This window comes from Macrotis lagotis, chromosome X, assembly GCF_037893015.1.
Source record: "Macrotis lagotis isolate mMagLag1 chromosome X, bilby.v1.9.chrom.fasta, whole genome shotgun sequence".
Classification (NCBI taxonomy): Eukaryota; Metazoa; Chordata; class Mammalia; order Peramelemorphia; family Peramelidae; genus Macrotis; species Macrotis lagotis.
In genome coordinates, this window is record NC_133666.1 from 647,008,729 (window position 1) to 647,026,859 (window position 18,131).

The following is an 18,131-nucleotide window of genomic DNA, read 5'->3' on the forward strand; positions in this document are numbered from 1 at the left end:
CTGTCTCCTCCAAATCTCAATTGTGGTGCCTCTTCTCTTGTCCTTCTTCATTAATAATTTGATACAGTTCCATGAATTCAATTACCACCTCAAAGCATTAAGATTCCTAAGATTCACAGATCAAGCACCAAATTAGATTAATTACCTTTCTTACCCCCATCTCTTCCCAAGAAGATAGTGTTAAGCGCCTCTATCCCAAAATCAACTATTCACTTTACAAATTCAACACCTCTTTCAAGTATCTCTTATTTTACCCCTTCTCTGAACTCACACAGCCACCAACAATACTTCAGATCTCTGCTATTTCTCAGTGAAAGTCCTGTAAATTGTTCTTCCTTTTTCTCTCCTCCAAAGCAATCTCCAACCAGTTGTTATTGAGATTTCTCATGTCAGCTCCTTACTAACTATACTGTATGTAGCATCTCCCTATCATCCCCAAGTTCAAAATCCTTCACAGCCCAGGCCTTTATTGACCTTTCCATTTTTGATATCCCCCCCCCCCATCTCTTAGAAAGGTCTATGTTTTTGCAATGACTTGCTCTTTCACTGTCATTCAAAGTTTCAGAGTAGTTTAAATTTTATTTATAGGAATCTCTTGAAATTACAGGTTTTTCAAAAGGCTGATAAAACAGTAGAAAAAATTTATCTATAGAAATAGCTTTTTTTATATACTCTATTTGTCCCCTGCCCCATTTCAGATCTAATTTTCTAACTTAAAAATTCGTGCCTCAAAAAAAGCATTTTAAAAATCCTGTTCCAAGGCAATTAGGCGGCATGGTGGATTTCTAGAGTGCTGGTCTTGGAGTCAGGAAGACCAGAGTCCAAATTTGACCTCACTTAATACTTAGCTGTGTGACCTCAAACCCAATGCCTTGCAAAAAAACAAAAAGAAAATCTTATTTCCTAGTTAACAGATGAAGAATTAAGTGACTTGCTTATAAGATCTTAGTTCAGAAATCAGTGTCTCTAGGGTTCTTCCTATTCCATGTATTTAAATAATTTGCTATGCAAATAATCAAATTTAGTTCAGAAAGATGCCTCAAATATAAACAATACCTAAAACAATTTACAAGGAATCAAGGTAAGAAAATAGTTTTCCTTAGCATTTTCAAGGGGGTGGAGTTAGGAGTGTGGTTACAAAGTCCAGTTATAACATTAATTAGGAGGATCCACATGTATTGATTTCACCTCTATAAGTCTCAGTTTAATCATATGTACAATACAGACTATATGTTACCTATATTCTAAGGGTGAGAAAGGTCCTTTGAAAACATTGAAAGTGAAATTAATTCTAAAGATTCTCAATTCCTCTATATTCAAATTACGACACTAGTGATTCCTAAATTAAAAGTACTGGCTTCCCCTATACACTTAAGAGATCTTTAATAATACTGATGAACAAATAGTTTGCAAACTAGATTAAGATTAATTTCTTATTCAGGCAAATTAGCTTAGTTATTCCAGATACTAGAGCTAAAGACAGGTAGCTAAATTTTACTCAAAAATAGGGAGAGCAATTTAATTCTTCCCAAAATGAGTTTAAGAGAAGAGTATAGTCAGTATCACCATTTTGATGGTGACTGAATAAAAATGAGGACCTGAAGCAGAGGGCAGATTAGAAAGGAATTTCAAAGTAGGTAAACTTGAAACCCCCAACTAGCACAAAACTAGGAGAGAAAGCATAACAAAAGTCAACACTCACCAGTTGATGAATGCTATCAATGGCTCGATTGTACTTGTCACAGAGTCTCTGCATGCTTTCAAAGCTGAAAAAAGTGAAGTTTCATCATCACTTAACTATTTAAAAGAAATCACTTAAAAAACCATTAGCACCCAGGAAAAACTGAGAAAAAAGGTTAGAAGATCCTATGAATGATGTAAACTTTTAGGTCAAAAAGCAAGAACAAATATTTCAAGAGTTTATCCATTTTAAAAGGCAAATCTTTCTCACTCTTCCCAACTTCTAGAAAATAATGAAATAGGTCCCCTGAAATAATACAATGAAATAAACATGAAAGAAAACAAAACAAGCATCTTGCTGGCTAATACATCTGACTATTCCTAAGAGAAGAAAAATGACATCATCCTGGGTCTTCAACAAAAACCCTTGATTTACAGAGAACCTTAAATTTGATCATTTATAATTTCTTCCAAAGCAAAGTTAAGACTCAAAAGGGGCTGGTAAAGTTCAATTCAATTCCATATTCAGGCAAACAATACCATGGGCAAGTCACTCTGGCAGGCCCTCAAGATACAAAGACAAAAGAAAAGTTCCTAACTCTTGAAAGTGTATTCTGAGGGGTGGCTAGTTGGCAGTGGATACAGCACTGGTCTTCCGAATCAGGAGTAACCGAGTTCAAATCTCAGCCTCAGACACTTAATAATTACCTAGCTATGTGGCCTTGGGCAAGCCACTTAACCCCATTGCCTTGTAAAAACTAAAAATAAATATTCTGTAGGAAACTATATCACATATATATATCTAGCTAAGCAAATGACTGGGTACCTAGTTTCTTCCTATTACCCCACAGAGCAGACATGCTGATCTTCAGACCTACATGAACAATCCTGAACAAAGTGAGCTCAGGGTCTTTGACAGGAACTTGTTTCTATCAAAGATTAGGTCTTCGAATTAGGAAGGATAAATCTCTCCCTCGCCTGGCAGCTAAAGGACAAGGTTTGGGTTTCCAGTAAATGGGTAAAAGATGAAATCTGGCCAAGAGCCAGGCCAGCTGATAAACACCAGCTGCCACAGAAGAGACCAAGCAGGCTCCTCAGCAAAGGAGCCGGGGCTGCCCCATCTGGTTCACCAGAACCTTGGCTCCAGGGGCAGTACTAGGACATAGGAATATCCCTCCATGAGGTGGGTCAGTTACAGGCCATCCAATTACTGGGAGGCCTGGCCATTCCATCCGGGCTCCCAGAGAGACACACTCATTTTCCCAGATTCCATTAAAGGAATCTTTGTTAACTGCTTATTGTAAGCTAACACCTAAGAGGCTGACAAAAAACAAAACCAAAAAAATGACTTGAGCCCTACAGCTAAGGAGTCTCACACTGTAAAGTGGAGACCAAAACCAAAACAGACTCTTCCCAACAGGCAGGCATAGGCCTCATTTTACAGGTAAGCAAACAGAGACCTAGAGAGTGACATACTCCTGAGCACACGAATCAAATGAAGCAGACTGCCTTCCCCAGATCGGCATCAGCCTGAAGGCTGAGGAACTGCAATTCCGGGTAATCCTGGCAAGTCGAATATCCCCATTAGATGAGCTCCATGAGCCCACAGTCCACTTTCTCTTTTAACCTCAAAACTTTTCTGGTTTCTCACCATACATATAACTTTTTGGACAGTTTAACAGTATGTTTGCTGAATGAATTAATGAATACTTGGCCTGGAAGAGTAGATGGAGGAGTGCAGAAGAACTGGGGAAAGGGAAGGGAGATGTTCAGGATCTGCCTCAGGAAATGAGTTGTGGAATTCTCATCTCAGGGGCCCAGCAACATTTCCAATAAAAAGTACATAAGAGGCATGGGATTAAGTTCAAAGTGGGATTGGCCAACACAAGAAATCCCAGGTCCATCCATAAAACATCAAACCTGTCAGCAGATTTGCCCTCCAGCCTCCTAAGGCAGAGATCACTGTCTGCCACCACCACTACCACCCCCACACTATTGTTTTTGCATTGCAGGATACAGGTCATTTCAAGACTGATTAGTAGTGACCTGTACCATGACTTCACATGATTAAGAGTCTACAGCTTTTGAAAAAGGTTTCTATCCTTTGAGTGCTTCTCTCCTGGAGAATGGCTTTTGATCTTACCAGGTGCTGTATACCAAAGCTTATCTAAAAAATTCTGTAGGTCAAATCTTAGGTTAAAACTGCTCAAGATTTTATAATGGCAAAATATTGTTACAAGGTACACAGACCCAAATTAATAAGAAAAGCTGTAGGGGCGGCTAGGTGGAGTAGTGGATAAAGCACCAGCCCTGGAGTCAGGAGTACCTGGGTTCAAATCCAGTCTCAGACACTTAATAATTACCTAGCTGTGTGGCCTTGGGCAAGCCACTTAACCCCATTTGCCTTGCAAAAAAACCTAAAAAAAAAAAAAAAAAGCTGTAAGCACCCTGAGGAAAAGGTAGGTAAAATCCAAGTAACAAAGAGAAATAGAGGGAGATAGAAATATAAAGAGAGAAAAACTCAGGAAGCTATGAGGCTTGGTCCACAGTGCTCCACGTGGATTAAGAAAGAATTAGAGAAACACCCATCCTTCTGAATGGGAGACCAAAGAAGCAAGAGAGCTCAAAGAAGGCAGCCCTTCCTGATATATGCCCCTCTATGGTAGACTGGACAGAGAGGGTGGTACTTGGGGAGTGGTCTTAGCTTCCAATGGCAAGCTATGTACTGGTCCCTCCTGTCCCAAGGTGTCGTATCTCAAAGTTCAACACTGGTTAAATGAAAAGGTAAACAGGGATAAGATACAAACAATAGTGTACAAAGGGAGGCAAGGATCTCAAGAACAGGAACCCCACTCACTTAACAGATTTTGTTTCTGCTACCTTCATAATTTTCTACATCATTAAGATCAAATCTTGATTTCCCTTTTCATTTGATATTTCCATGGCTTCAAATAGCAGGTTTACACAAGAGGTTATTGTTGCAGAGTTCCCTTTAAACTTTAGAAAGTATTTTAAAGGTAAGCAATTGGGGTGGCTAGGTGGCATAGTGGATAAAGCACCAGCCCTGGAGTCAGGAGTACCTGGGTTCAAATCTGGTCTCAGACACTTAATAATTACCTAGCTGTGTGGCCTTGGACAAGCCACTTAACCCCATTTGCCTTGCAAAAAAAAACCTAAAAAAAAAAGGTAAGCAATTATTATGGACTGCTAGATAGTGCAGAGGATAATGTGCTAGGCCTACAGAAAAGAAGACTCATCCTCTAAGTTCAAACCTGGACTCGCATACTCACTACTTCCGTGACCCTGATCAAGTCTATTAACCCTATTTGCCTCAGTTTCCCCATTTGTCAAATGAAATGTCAAACCATGCCAATATCTTTGTGACTCCATTAGGGGTTTTCTTGACAAAGAATCAGCTGAACAACAATAATCATTTTATTTACATCTTTCCACAAGCTTTGAAAGGTAGTTGATCTGCTTCTAATTTTATACATTATGATCTTAAATATATGGGCCACAAACAAATTTCTTGTAGTATATGTCATAAGATGATGATCTAAACAATTTCTTCCAAATGGCTTTCCAATTTTTTCAAAGTTCTTATCAATAATCTTTTTTTGCAAGGCAATGACATGCTTAAGGTCACAAAACTAAATATTAAGTGTCTGAGGTCAATTTAAACTCAGGTCCTCCTGACTCCAGGACTAGTGCTCTATCTACTGCACTACTTAGCTGTCCCTATCAAATACATTCTAATACTAAACAATTTGAATTTTTTTTAAATAAAGTAGGCTAGCTAAAATGTCTAAGCCATTTAACCCAAGTTAGGAAATGAAGTCACTGATAAAGAAAATACTCTACACAAACCAGAGCCTGTACAGAAGCATTTAAGATTTTTTTGCAGAATCAGGAAGTGAAAACAAAGTGGCTACCAATATATTGGGAAATATATCTCTGCCGACTTTCAGTTTTTCATCTCCAATTGATTTTAGACATCTCAAACTAGATGTCCAGCTGACATCTTAATATGTCTAAGACTCAGGCATGAACATGTTCAAAACTGAAATTTCTCTGTAAGCTCTCTCCTGTTCCAAATTTCCCTATTACTGTAGAGCCTCAGGTTCACAACCTTGGCACAATCCTGGCCCCCTCATTCTTCCAGATCAGCACCACATGCAAACTAGTACATCATCTTCAAACACATTCCTTTCTTTTCTCTGTCCATGAAGCTCCTCTCCTGCAGGCTCTCCTCATCTCCCCCTTGCTATGCTTACACAAGTCTAGTCTCTTCCTCATTCATGTTCATCCTACATTTAAGCAAAAGTGATTTTCCTCAAGGAAGGTTAGACCATAGGGCAGCTAGGTGACGCAGTGGATAAAGCACTGGCCTTGGAGTCAGGAGTACCTGGGTTCAAATCCGGTCTCAGACACTTAATGACCTAGCTGTGTGGCCTTGGGCAAGCCACTTAACCCCATTTGCCTTGCAAAAAAAAAAAAAAAAAAAACCTAAAAAAAAAGGAAGGTTAGACCATATCATTCTGCATACTCAACAAATTCCAGTGACTTCCTAACACCACCAGGATCAAATACAAAATCCTCTGGCTTTCAAAACCTTTCATAACCTCCCACCTCCACTGTCTTCTCACACCTAACATCCCCTAACCTCTGACCTTTCTTCCCCCAAATACTCTTCAATCCAATGATAATGATCTACTCCTCCTTGCTTTACCTCAGACTAATCTCTGGACTCCTAGCTTTTCCTGGTCCTTATGACTGGAATGTTCCCCCTCCTCCTTCTCCACCTCCTTCAAAGGTCATCTAAAAAAAATTATCTTCTATTTTTCCTAAACCCTCTGAATTATAATACCTTAAAAAAAATTCTAGTGCTTGCTCTCCATTATTTCCTATTTATGAGTACAGCTCACCTGAATATATTCATATGTTTGCTGTCTCCCCTATTACACAATAAGCTTTGAGAACAGGGAATGTCTTTTCCCTTTATTTGTGTTTTTGGTGCTTGGGCAAAGGGTCTAGCACACAGTAAGGGCTAAACAAATGCATGAGTGGTTTAAAGATGCAGTTAACAGAGCTCCAAGTCTGGAATCCAAGAAGATCTGAGTTCAAATTCAACCTCAGAAGTTTCCTAGCTGTGTGATCCTGGACTTCAAGCTGTTTGCCTCAGTTTCCTCAAATGTACTGAAGAAAGTGGTAAATCCCTCCAGTATCTTTACCAAGACTAAGTACTTCACAAGGAACAAAAATTGGAACTAACTGAACAACAACAAACAAATGCTTATAAACTAAAAGGTTTACAAGAATAGAAATGCAAGGAAAGATCTAAATAAATTGAAGTAAGCAGAGTCAAAAAAAAATATACAATATATGGAACAAACCAAGCATGCTCCCCCCAAAAAGGAATGAGAGGATACTCCCTCTCTCCCACACCCAGCCCTTCTTTGTTTCTACTTCTATATCAAAGAAATAAACAAAAATGCATCTTCACAGGGGATTGGTAATGTCTGAAAAGGAAATGATAAGTAAAGGGCTTTAAAAAACTTTTAAAGTACCAAATAAAAAATAACCAGAATTCAATCAGTCAGTCTTGAAAATGTAAACCTTCTAGTTCAGCACTAGGTGGGTCAAAATAGACCAGAGACCAAATTCTAAATTTCCAAGATGTTTAAATTCCTCACATTTGTCTGTAATCACATTGACTTTCTTTCATGTTACCCAGACTTCATAGTGGAAAAGCTAAAAAAGCTGATTTCAAAAACTGATTTGCCCTGGGAAAATGATTTTTAAAATTCCAAAGGAAGGGGGCCAGCTAGGTGATGCAGTGGATAGAACACCAGCCCTGGAGTCAGGAGTACATGAGTTCAAATCCAGTCTCAGACACTTAATAATTACCTGTGTGACCTTGGGCAAGCCACTTAACCCCATTGCCTTGCAAAAACTAAAAAACTAAACTAAAAATAAAATTCCAAAGGAAGGAAATGTCAAACAATAGGTTCCAAAATCTAAAGACAAACTAATCCACCAAAGAATAAAATGAAGAGTCCTGGAAATTTATCAAGTAGCTTGCCATATTGCTATATCAAACTAAGAACTAAGGCTTCTCTGTGGAAGATAAAAGGGAAGTTTCTCTATCTTTGTGGGGGGAGGGGGTTAGTCTTTAGAAAAGATTATTGCAGGAAAGTGGAAAGAAAGAAAGAAAGAAAAATCCATCAGATAAGGATGGTGGTCTCTGAGGAGCATCTGGGCAATTCAAGATTGTACAATCTTTACTGTCAGGTCACCAAAAGAGGTTAATGATTTCCCCTAACCTTTGTATTTAGATAAATTTCCCCCTCTCACAGTTCAGGATGAACATCTAAAAAGGCCTTTACCTTTAGGTTAATGGTCAATCTCGGAGAATAAAACTTCCCAGTCTAAATAAATGAAATAACTGGAAAAAAAATATGCTTAGATCTACATTCAGAGTCTATCACTTCTTTTTCAGGATATAGGTAGCATATTCCTTCGTAGACTTTTGTATTTGTCTTAGATTGTTGTGTCCCTGAAGAAGAGCTGGATAATTCATAGATGATCATGATAGTACTGCTGATACTGCACACAGTTCTTGTTCTGTTCATTTCACTTCTCATCAATTTGTACAAAATTTTTCTGAAATCCGCCTATTCATTTCTTAGTTGCACAACAGTATTCCATTACATTCATATACCACAGCTTATTCAGTCATTTCCTAATTGACCTGTCAATCACAAAAAGGGCTACTTCCAATATTTTTGCACTCCTAAGAGCTTTCCCCGTCTTCTTATCATTTTGGGATACAGACCTAGTAGTAGTATTGTTGGATTAAAGGGTATTGGTTGTCTTCCAGAATGCTCTCTGGAATAATTTTATCAGCTCACAATACCACCAACATTGCATTAATAATCCAATTTTCCCACATCCTTTCCCAGCATTTATCATGTTCCTTTTTTGAAATATTGAAATATTAGCCAATATGAGAAGTGAGATGGTATTTAATTTGCATTTCTTTAATCAAAAGTGACTTGGAACACTTCTTCATATGCCTACTGACATTATTTTCTTCATCTGAAAACTACCAATTCATATCATTCATATCATTACCAGCTGGGATTGATTTGTGTTCTTATAAATTTTCCCCAGAGGTCATTATTAGAGATTCTATCTAAAAAGATTGTTTTCCAGTTCTTTTTCTTTCTAATGTTGGTTGTCTTGGCTTTGTGTGTACAAGAGATTTTTTTTTAAAATACAACCAAGATTTTTAAAAAATTAGAAAAAAAGGAACCCAGAATACATGCAAATAAAACCTGGATGTGCAATCAGACTGACCTCTTGTTACCCAGGGTAGCACGAGAGGGTCACTGGCATCAGAGCACTATGGGTTTTGGTTAACTAACCCCCCATATCAATTTCACATAGTTAAGTGATGACAAAGGAGTAGGTGAAATAAATAGCTATTTCTCTACTTCACAAGGAACAAAAATTCCAGAAAGCCATTCCTGGGACAGTCCCCTCCCATTTCCATTCTCTATGTAAAATGTTCCCTCTGCTATAACACTACAGGAGGAATTCATGCATTCCCTAAGTCCTTTCCTGAGCATCTTGTAATTTATGAATAACAATTATGAGCTTAAAACTTGTCATAGCATTCTCTCCCATTTCTCAAAAATTCACACTCAAAAATCCTTTGCTTCACATTATGTGATGATCAACTATATGATGAATTTAGCTCTTCTAATAGATCGAAGACAATTTTAAAGGACATGGAATGGAAAATACCATTCATATTCAGTGGGGGAGCTATGGAATCTGAATGCAGACCAAAGCATAATATTTTAAATGTTTAAATGTTGTTTTATGCATTATGTTTTTCCCTCTCATGATTTTTTTCACTTTTTGTTCTGATTCTGCTTTCATAATGGAAATATGTGTAACATATGTATAACCTGTATCAGATTGCCTACTGTCAAAGGAGGGAGGGAAGAATGAGGGAGAAAAATGTGGAACTCAAAAAATGAATGTTGAAAATTACCTTTGCACGTAGCTGGAATGAATTTATAATCAACTTTGCTATCACCAATCACTCCATAAACAAACTCTAACCAAGAACTCCTTCCTCCCCATCACCCTTCAATTCTGTTTGTCTGATGCCAAAGGAGGCTAGAAGGAAGGAAAAACAGTCTCACAAAGCCCAGGCCCCCACTTGTATCAAGGTTCTCCTCTTGGACCTCCCTAATCAAGCCCCATGCCACTTCTCACCACAGAAGCTCTTCTCTAAACCTCCCCTGATACTGGCCCTCTCCACTTGCCCAGTGATGAAGTCACTTCAAAAGGCCAGAGGTCTCCTCGAACCTGATTGCACATGGACCTCCACTTCTCTCCTATCAGCTGTCAGCTACTTTATCTTTTCAACCTGCAAGGTTTCCTTGCATGTTGTTTCCACCATTAGAATGTCAGCTCCCTAAGGGCAGGAACCCAATTTCTGTTCTTTTTATCTTAAGCAAGATTCATTTGACAATGTTTACTTAGCACACAATGAGCATCCTTAATACATTTTTATTGACCAATGTTATGCTATAGAGAAATGTTTCTCTCCGAGATAATTTTTTCAATAAATTTTGAATATCCCTTATTACAAAGCTTCCTGGAGGCAGCAGATACATAATGTTTGCCAAATATATCTTCACAAATCAATACCTTTCTACTAGTTCAAAGAATAGGAATGATTCTCATTTTTATTTATTATTATATTGTTCAGAAAACTGTCTAAATCTAACTAGAAATTACGTGATCTCAGAGCATTTCCCTAACGTCAGAGATTTTGAATTTCCCCAAGTCCTGAAATCACTAACAACATTCTTATTTTGGGTTTCCACACAAGTCTTATTGATTCACTTTTTTTTAAGGTTTTTGCAAGGCAAATGGGGTTATGTGGCTAGCCCAAGGCCACACAGCTAGGTAATTATTAAGTGTCTGAGACTGGATTTGAACCCAGGTACTCCTGACTCCAAGGCCAGTGCTTTATCCGCTACACCACCTAGCCGCCCCTAATTGATTCAATCTTAATGTGTGTTTTGGCATCCCTATGCATCTGGCTTTTGCCCAAATTTTATTGAATGTTTGCACTTAATTATACCCATCTCAATCTGACTTTACACACATATAGACCTGTAGGTAAAATTTCTCTACCACATTAGGTGTAGTTCCTGTATTCCACCCCTGTCTAAATACTATAACATAAACCTTTCAGAGGCTTGCATGCATTCTTGCTCTTGATGTTGGCAGCATCGGGACAAATCACATCTCCTTTCTGGACCTAATAAAATTTCTATCTAAAACTCTTTTATGTTTTGGAGTTTGTTCTTCCAAATCACATTATAGACCCAGTTCACTCCAGTCCTAGCTCTCTCCAATTAACAGCTGGTAAATATCCTGACTCTGATCCTTACATCTACTGGATGTGATTCCTTCTGAGGGAATTAGCTTCCACATCTTTCCGTGTCAGACAAGGGTAGATTTGGGCACCTCTAAAAAATTCCTGTCAGCTCTTAAAGATCCATACCAAGTCTAACTAGGAGCATGGAAGACAGTCTATGGAAAGGAGTCAAGAAAACCTGATGATGACAATGCCCACAGGATCAGCAGAACTTTCCTTCTTACCATCAGAGCCTCTGTTGCCTCAACAATAACATGTGACTAGTAAAAGCTGGAAGCCCCTCCCCACAGGAATGGTATATATAAGATTTGGTAAGTTCTGAATGTAGGGTAATGGGTAAGCTCCTGAGTACTGTATAAATGTCATTTATTAACTTATTCATCTCTGAAATTCCTCCTAGGGGGAGAAAAGTCCTCTAGAAAAATAGAAAGCATTTTCAGACACATAAAGTTGGTCGTGCAGGTATTCTTGCTCCTGGTGCTGGCAGCATCAGGACAAAAGCAGTGACATTCAGCTCTCAGTAAGAGTTCTTAATTTCTATAGAAAAACAGAAGATTCATGATAAACCCAAAGAGTCCAGCAATTGGGATAAAAACTCTCTCTTCAATAAAAACTGCTGGGAAAATTAGAAGTTAGTATGGAAGAAACTCAAATTAGACCAACACTTCACACCCTATACCAAGATTAGGTCAAAATGGATACAGGATTTAGACATAAGAAACAATATTATAAGCAAACTAGAAGATCAAGGACTAGTTTACCTGACAGATCTATGGAAAGGGAAGCAGTTTATGACTAAGGAAGACAAGGAGAACAACACTAAAAACAATATAGATTATTTTGATTACATTAAATTAAAAAGCTTTTGCACAGACAAAACCACTATAACCAAGATCAAAAGAAATGTAGTAAACTGGGAAACAACCTTTACAACTAATGTTTCTGACAAAGGACTCATTTCTAAAATATACAGAGAAATGAGGCATATTTAAAAAAAAACCCATTCCCCAATTGAGAAATGATCAAAGTACTCCATAGTCATATGAAATTTGCTCTAAATCATTACTTACTAGAGAAATGCAAATTAAAGCTTCACGCTTCACCTCACACCTCTCAGACTGGCCAATATGACCAGAAAGGATAATGATCATTGTTGTAAAGGTTGTGGGAAATCTGGGACACTAATACATTGTTGGTGGAGCTGTGAAATCATTCCAACTTTCTGGAAAGAAATTTGGAATTACACCCAAAGGGCAACAAAAATGTGCATACCCTTTGATCCCACAATACCACTAATGGGTCTATACCCTGAAGAGATGATGAAAAAGGGTAAAAAAATCACTTGTACAAAAATATTCATAGCAGCCCTGTTTATGGTGGCAAAGAAGTGGATATCAAATAAATGTCCTTCAATTGGGGATTGGCTTAGCAAACTGATATACGTATGTCATGGAACATTATTGCTCTATTAGAAACCAAGAGAGACAGGAGTTCAAGGAAGCCTAGAGGGATTGGCATGAACTGATGCTGAGTGAGATGAACAGAACCAGAAAACACTGTACACACTAACAGTAACATGGGGGTGATAATCAGCCTTGATGGACTTGCTCATTCCATTAGTGCAACAATTAGGGACAATTTGGGGTTGTCTGCTATGGAGAATACCATCTGTATTAAGAGAAAACTAAGGACTATTACCTTTAATTTAGAAAAAAAACAATACTGCTATCTTATTGTCTGGTCTTGCTCTTATACTTTATGTTTCTTCCTTAAGGATGTGATTTCTCTCATCACATTCAATTTCAATCAATGTATACCATGGAAACAATGTAAAGACTGGCAAATTGCCTTCTGTAGGGGGGTGGGGGGAGGGAAGTAAGATTAGGGGAAAAATTGTAAAACTCAAAATAAATAAATTCTTTATAATAAAAAAAAAAGCATTAGATTCAGAGCCAGATCAAACCCCACCTCTGGCTACCACCCATATGGAGATGCTAATCATTGTCGCTGGTTGAGGAAATTACACGTATCACAGTTCACTCAATGAATCTTTCTTTTATCCATCTCCTACCCAAAGAATGTTGGGGACACATGGTCCATTTAAAAAGGCAAGGAGAGCTGCCCCTACACTGGAAGTCTCTATGGATATAAGGCTGCCTTGTCACAAAGCCCGTGCTCAACGTGTGATGATAAAACATAGAACATGCAGCTTACCTTTTGGTATCATAGTCAATTAAAACATAATTTTCCATGGCAAGCTTGAGATCAGGTATTTCTTCGCAGACCCATCTGAAGCACAAAAGAAGTCAGAGTAAGTAGAGTACATACCAGAAATCTTGTCTTGTATAGGGAAGTTGTAATTATTTCAGAAAAGAACAATAAGCAAAAGGGCCTGACAATTCAGCCCAATCCCCAAAAGACAAAGATAAATATCTGCTGTGTGTTGGTGGGTTTTCTTTCCCACTTAAGTTTTCCTTTTGAAAAACAAACAATAGGCCGCATAGCAGGGTGATCGTTGGGTGTCTGAGGCCAGATTTGGACCTGGGTGCTCCTAGCTCAAGGGCCAAAGCTCTGTCCACCACCCAGCCACCCTGACTATTATTACTATTTTATTTTATTTTGGGTCTTTTTTTCCCTTTTTTGTTTGGTTTTTGCAGGGCAGTGGGGTTCAGGTGGCTTGCATGTCACACGGCTGGGTGATTGTTGGGTGTACAGGGCCAGATGTGGGCTCGGGTGCTCATGGCTCCAGGGCTGGGGCTCCGTCCATTGCGCCACCTGGCCAGACCTACAATTATTACTATTATTTTTTTAATTTTAATTTTTTTCTCTCCCCTTTACTTTATCACTCAAGCGAGTCTATATGGGGGAGGGGGAATTTCATTTACTCTTAAACGAGAATATTTTATTAATGTATAAAAAAACATTTGTACAAAATGAGAATAAATATTAAATAAAAAAAAAACAATTCCTTGGGCAAGCAACTTAACCCCATTTGCCTTGCCAAAAAAAAAAAAACCTTAAAAAAGAAAACCAAACAATTTTGAAGGAGGGCTCTCTGATGGTGGAAGTGAAAAGAAGGGAATCTAGGTAATGTAAAAGCAAAGAGAAAACATGGACTCAGAAAGGCTAGGTGGCGCAAGGGATAGAGCACTGGGCCCTGGAGTCAGGACGACCGGAGTTCAAATGTGACCTAATAATTACCTAGCTGTGTGACCAAGGGCAAGTCACTTAACCCCACTGCCTTGCAAAACAAACAAACAGAAAAAGAAAACATGAACTTTCAAAGAAAATAAACAAATTATGTTAATATAAGACTTTAATAAATTTTAAGGCCAAAAAAAATAAACCATGAGTGTGACAGCTACTTAAAATCTTTATCTGCAAAATCACTAGCATTGACAATGTGGACCAAATATGAATATTCACATTACATTAATATAAAACTATTTGTAGCATAAGAAATTTGATATATGGGTTGCTATAGCTAAAAGCTAAATTTCTGATAAGATTCTAGTTATTAGAAAGAAGGAAAACTGGGAGTCATAACAAAATTCATCTGGGGGAACAAAAGTTCAAGAATATAAAGGCAATTAATGGGTAAAATGCAAAGGAAGGTAGCTTACCCATACCAGAATTCAAAGTATTTACAAAGCAACAATCATCAAAAGTTTTTAGTACTGGTTAAGTAACAGAATGGTGGATCAGTGAAATACATTATAGGTACACGAGACACTTATAAATGACTACTGTAATCTACTGTTTGATAAACCGAAAGACTCCAGCTTCTGGGATAAGAATTCACTCTAATAAAAACTGCAAGGAAAACTAGAAATTAGTATGGCAGAAACTAAGCATAGAACAATCTCACACACCATGTACCAAGAAAAAGTGAAATGTGTATAGGATTTAGACATAAAGAATGATACCATAAGTCAATTAGGAAAACAAGGAATCCTCTATCTTTCAGATAGATGGAATGGGGGAGAAGTTTATGCCCAAAGAAAAGATAAGTGAACATTAAAGTGCAAAATGGATTAATTTTGACTACATTAAATTAAAAAGTTTTTGCAAAAGCAAAGCCAATGCAATCAAGATCAGAAGGAAAGCAAAAAGCTGTGTTTCTGAAAAATACCTCAGTTCTCAAATATGAATAGAACTGGCTATAAATTTATAAGAATATAAATCATTCCTTAATTGATAAAAGATCAAAAGATATGAACAGTTTTCAGATAATGAAATTAAAGTTATCTATAGCCATATAAACAATGCTCTAAATCACTCTAGATTAGAAAAAATGCAAATTAAAGCAACGCTGAGGTACTGCCACATACCTATCAGATCAGTTAATATGATAGCAAAGGAAAATGATAAATGTTGGATATATCTGAGAGAAGTGGAATACTATAATGCATTGATAGTGGAGATGTGAACTGATCCAACCATTCCAGAGAACAATTTGGAGCTAGGCCCAAAGAGCAATAAAACTGATCATACCCTTTTTTCACCCATAATAACCACTACTAAGTTTATATCCCAAAGAGATCATAAAAGGGAAGAGGATCCACATGTACAAAAATATTCAAAGTAGCTCTTTTAGTGGCACAGAGTTAGAAATAGAAGGGATGCCCATCAATTGGGGAATGTCTGGACAAGTTGTAGTATATGAGTATGATGGGAACACTACTGTTCTATAGGAAATCCTGAGCAGGTTGATTTCAGAAGAACCTAGAAAGACTAAATAGAAGTCAAAAGGATCCTATCTACATATGGGGGAAAAGAAACAGCTGAAATAAGGGTTCTAGAGGATCCAAAAAGGAAAAAACCCCCAATACATCACTACCAATTGTGATCTTCACAGAATCCCCTTAAAATTAACAACTTGGATAACATAACATAGTTCTTGGGACAGAATAGCTGGTCTCCCATAGGAGACCACCTCCTCACTTGGAAGTCTCTGAACCACAGAAATCACCAATCCAATCCATATTAAACAGAGAAAGAAGATGCTGACACTCATTCAACACCTTTGTTTTCACATGAGGGAAAAGACTTGACCAAACAGCATGATTTATTAGGAAAAAATACCAACTACTGTGTCCAAAGCTAAAATTCAAACCCAGCAGTAAAAAGCTAACTACAAATGGAAAATAGTAATGTCATACTATCCACTTCTCAAAATTATGGACCCAAAACTTCCAGAGACTGATGCTCACAAAGGTTCTTCATGGGTTAACATTTCTTTTCATTTCAATCTACTCCTCTCCTATACAATTATTTATACAAACAGAAATTTGTATAGATTCAATTTATGTGCTAAATAACGTATATACTTCATGAACACAAGAAAGCTACATCTTCTGGTAGGTCTACAACAATATTGTAAGAACAAGTCATTTAACAATAATATTAGAAACTTTCAGCATAGAAGAGCTAGTGGGAAAGGCCAAGAGACAAGTGAACAATGGCCACTTCCCAAGTCCACAATTATTTCTTCTCTAGATAACATTAGAGAGCTACCAAGTTCCAAGAAACCAGCCCACAGAGCAGTAGTAAACAAGCCACTCCCTTCATCAATGTTCAGCCCAGTCAGTGGTCATCTGGAAGCCTACATCCATTCCCTGTGAGGACCAACCTGCTGCTAGGCTTCACACCTTGATATACTATGGTTAAACATCATATCTAATTTATCATCAGGAAAAATGAGAGAGGCCAACAAAAAAAAGACCAAGGGGAATGAAAAAGTGTCTCATCTCAAATTATATACAAATCAGTAGCCAAAAATACTTAGAAGTTAAAAAATATAGTTTCTTAATCAAAAAGATTAAGTTTCTTGATGATTGATCAATCAATCAAAAAATAAAAACGTTGCTTGGTATAGGGGGTCTGTGCCTAGTTTTCACCATAGTATTTTCTAGTTTTCCCAGCAATTTTCAGCATTTTGGGTTTCTCAAATAGTTTGTTACCATGGTCTCCCACTGATCAACTTCTCTATTTTAGCCAGAACCAGACAGGTTTGATGACTGTTGCATAATAGAATAATTTTAGATCTGATAGATGTTTTGGGGGGAGCTCCCCCCAATTAATTCCCTTGATATTTTTGACTCTTTGTTCCTCCAAATGAATTTCGTTACTATTTTTCCTAGGTCTTTAAAAGAAAATTTTGATAGTTTGGTATAGCACTGAATAAGTAATTTAGATAGAATTGTCATTTTTGAAATATTAATGCAGCCTAACCATGAACAACTGAAACTTTTCCAATTGTTTGGGTCTGACTTTATTGGTGTGAAAAGTGTTTTATAATTATGTTCACGTAGTTTCTGGAAGTGTGTTAGAAAATAGATTCCCAAGTATTTTATATTGTCTACAATTACTTGGGCTTTGTTGGTATACATGGAAAAGTGATGATTTATGTAGGCTTTCTTTATATCCTGAAACTTGGCTCAAGCTGCTGTTTCAAGTAGTTTTTTAGCTGATTTTCAAAGGTTCTCTAAGTATACCATCACATCATCTGAGGAAGAGTAAGTTCTGTTTCCTCATTCTCAATTCTAATTCTTATTTCTTTTTTTATCGCTAAAGCAAATATTTCTTATACAATATTGAATAATGGTGATAATGGGTATCTTTTTTTCATCTCTACCAAAGAAATCAGGCATAGACTTATTATCTCACACTCCAAGATAATGCTAAAATGAGTACAAGATTTAGACATAAAAGATGATACATCTATCAAATCTATCACATGGAGAGAAGTTTGTGACCAAAAAGGGAACAAAATAGATAATTCTGACTACAATAAATCAAAAATTAAAGTTTTTGTACATGTCAAACCAATGCAACCAAGATTACAAATAATGCAGAAAGCTAGTAACCAATTTTCACAGCTAGTGTTGCTGATAAAGGATTCATTTCTAAAATTTATAGAGAACTGAGTAAAATTTACAAGAACAAATCATTCTCCAATTGATAAATGGTCAAAGGACATGAA

General features: G+C 37.2%; 1 protein-coding gene across 6 annotated transcripts in view; it reads right to left on the minus strand.

The window, feature by feature from the left end:
* Positions 1–18,131, minus strand: part of DOT1L (DOT1 like histone lysine methyltransferase) — a 116,762-nt gene that overhangs the window by 66,834 nt on the left and 31,797 nt on the right. For all 6 annotated transcript variants that reach the window (XM_074204628.1, XM_074204632.1, XM_074204631.1 and 3 more), the window contains exons 3-4: positions 13,361–13,435; positions 1,703–1,766 (exon numbers count right to left, since the gene is read on the minus strand). In XM_074204628.1, the coding sequence (XP_074060729.1) occupies positions 1,703–1,766; positions 13,361–13,435 (139 nt within the window). The remainder of the gene's footprint in view (positions 1–1,702; positions 1,767–13,360; positions 13,436–18,131) is intronic.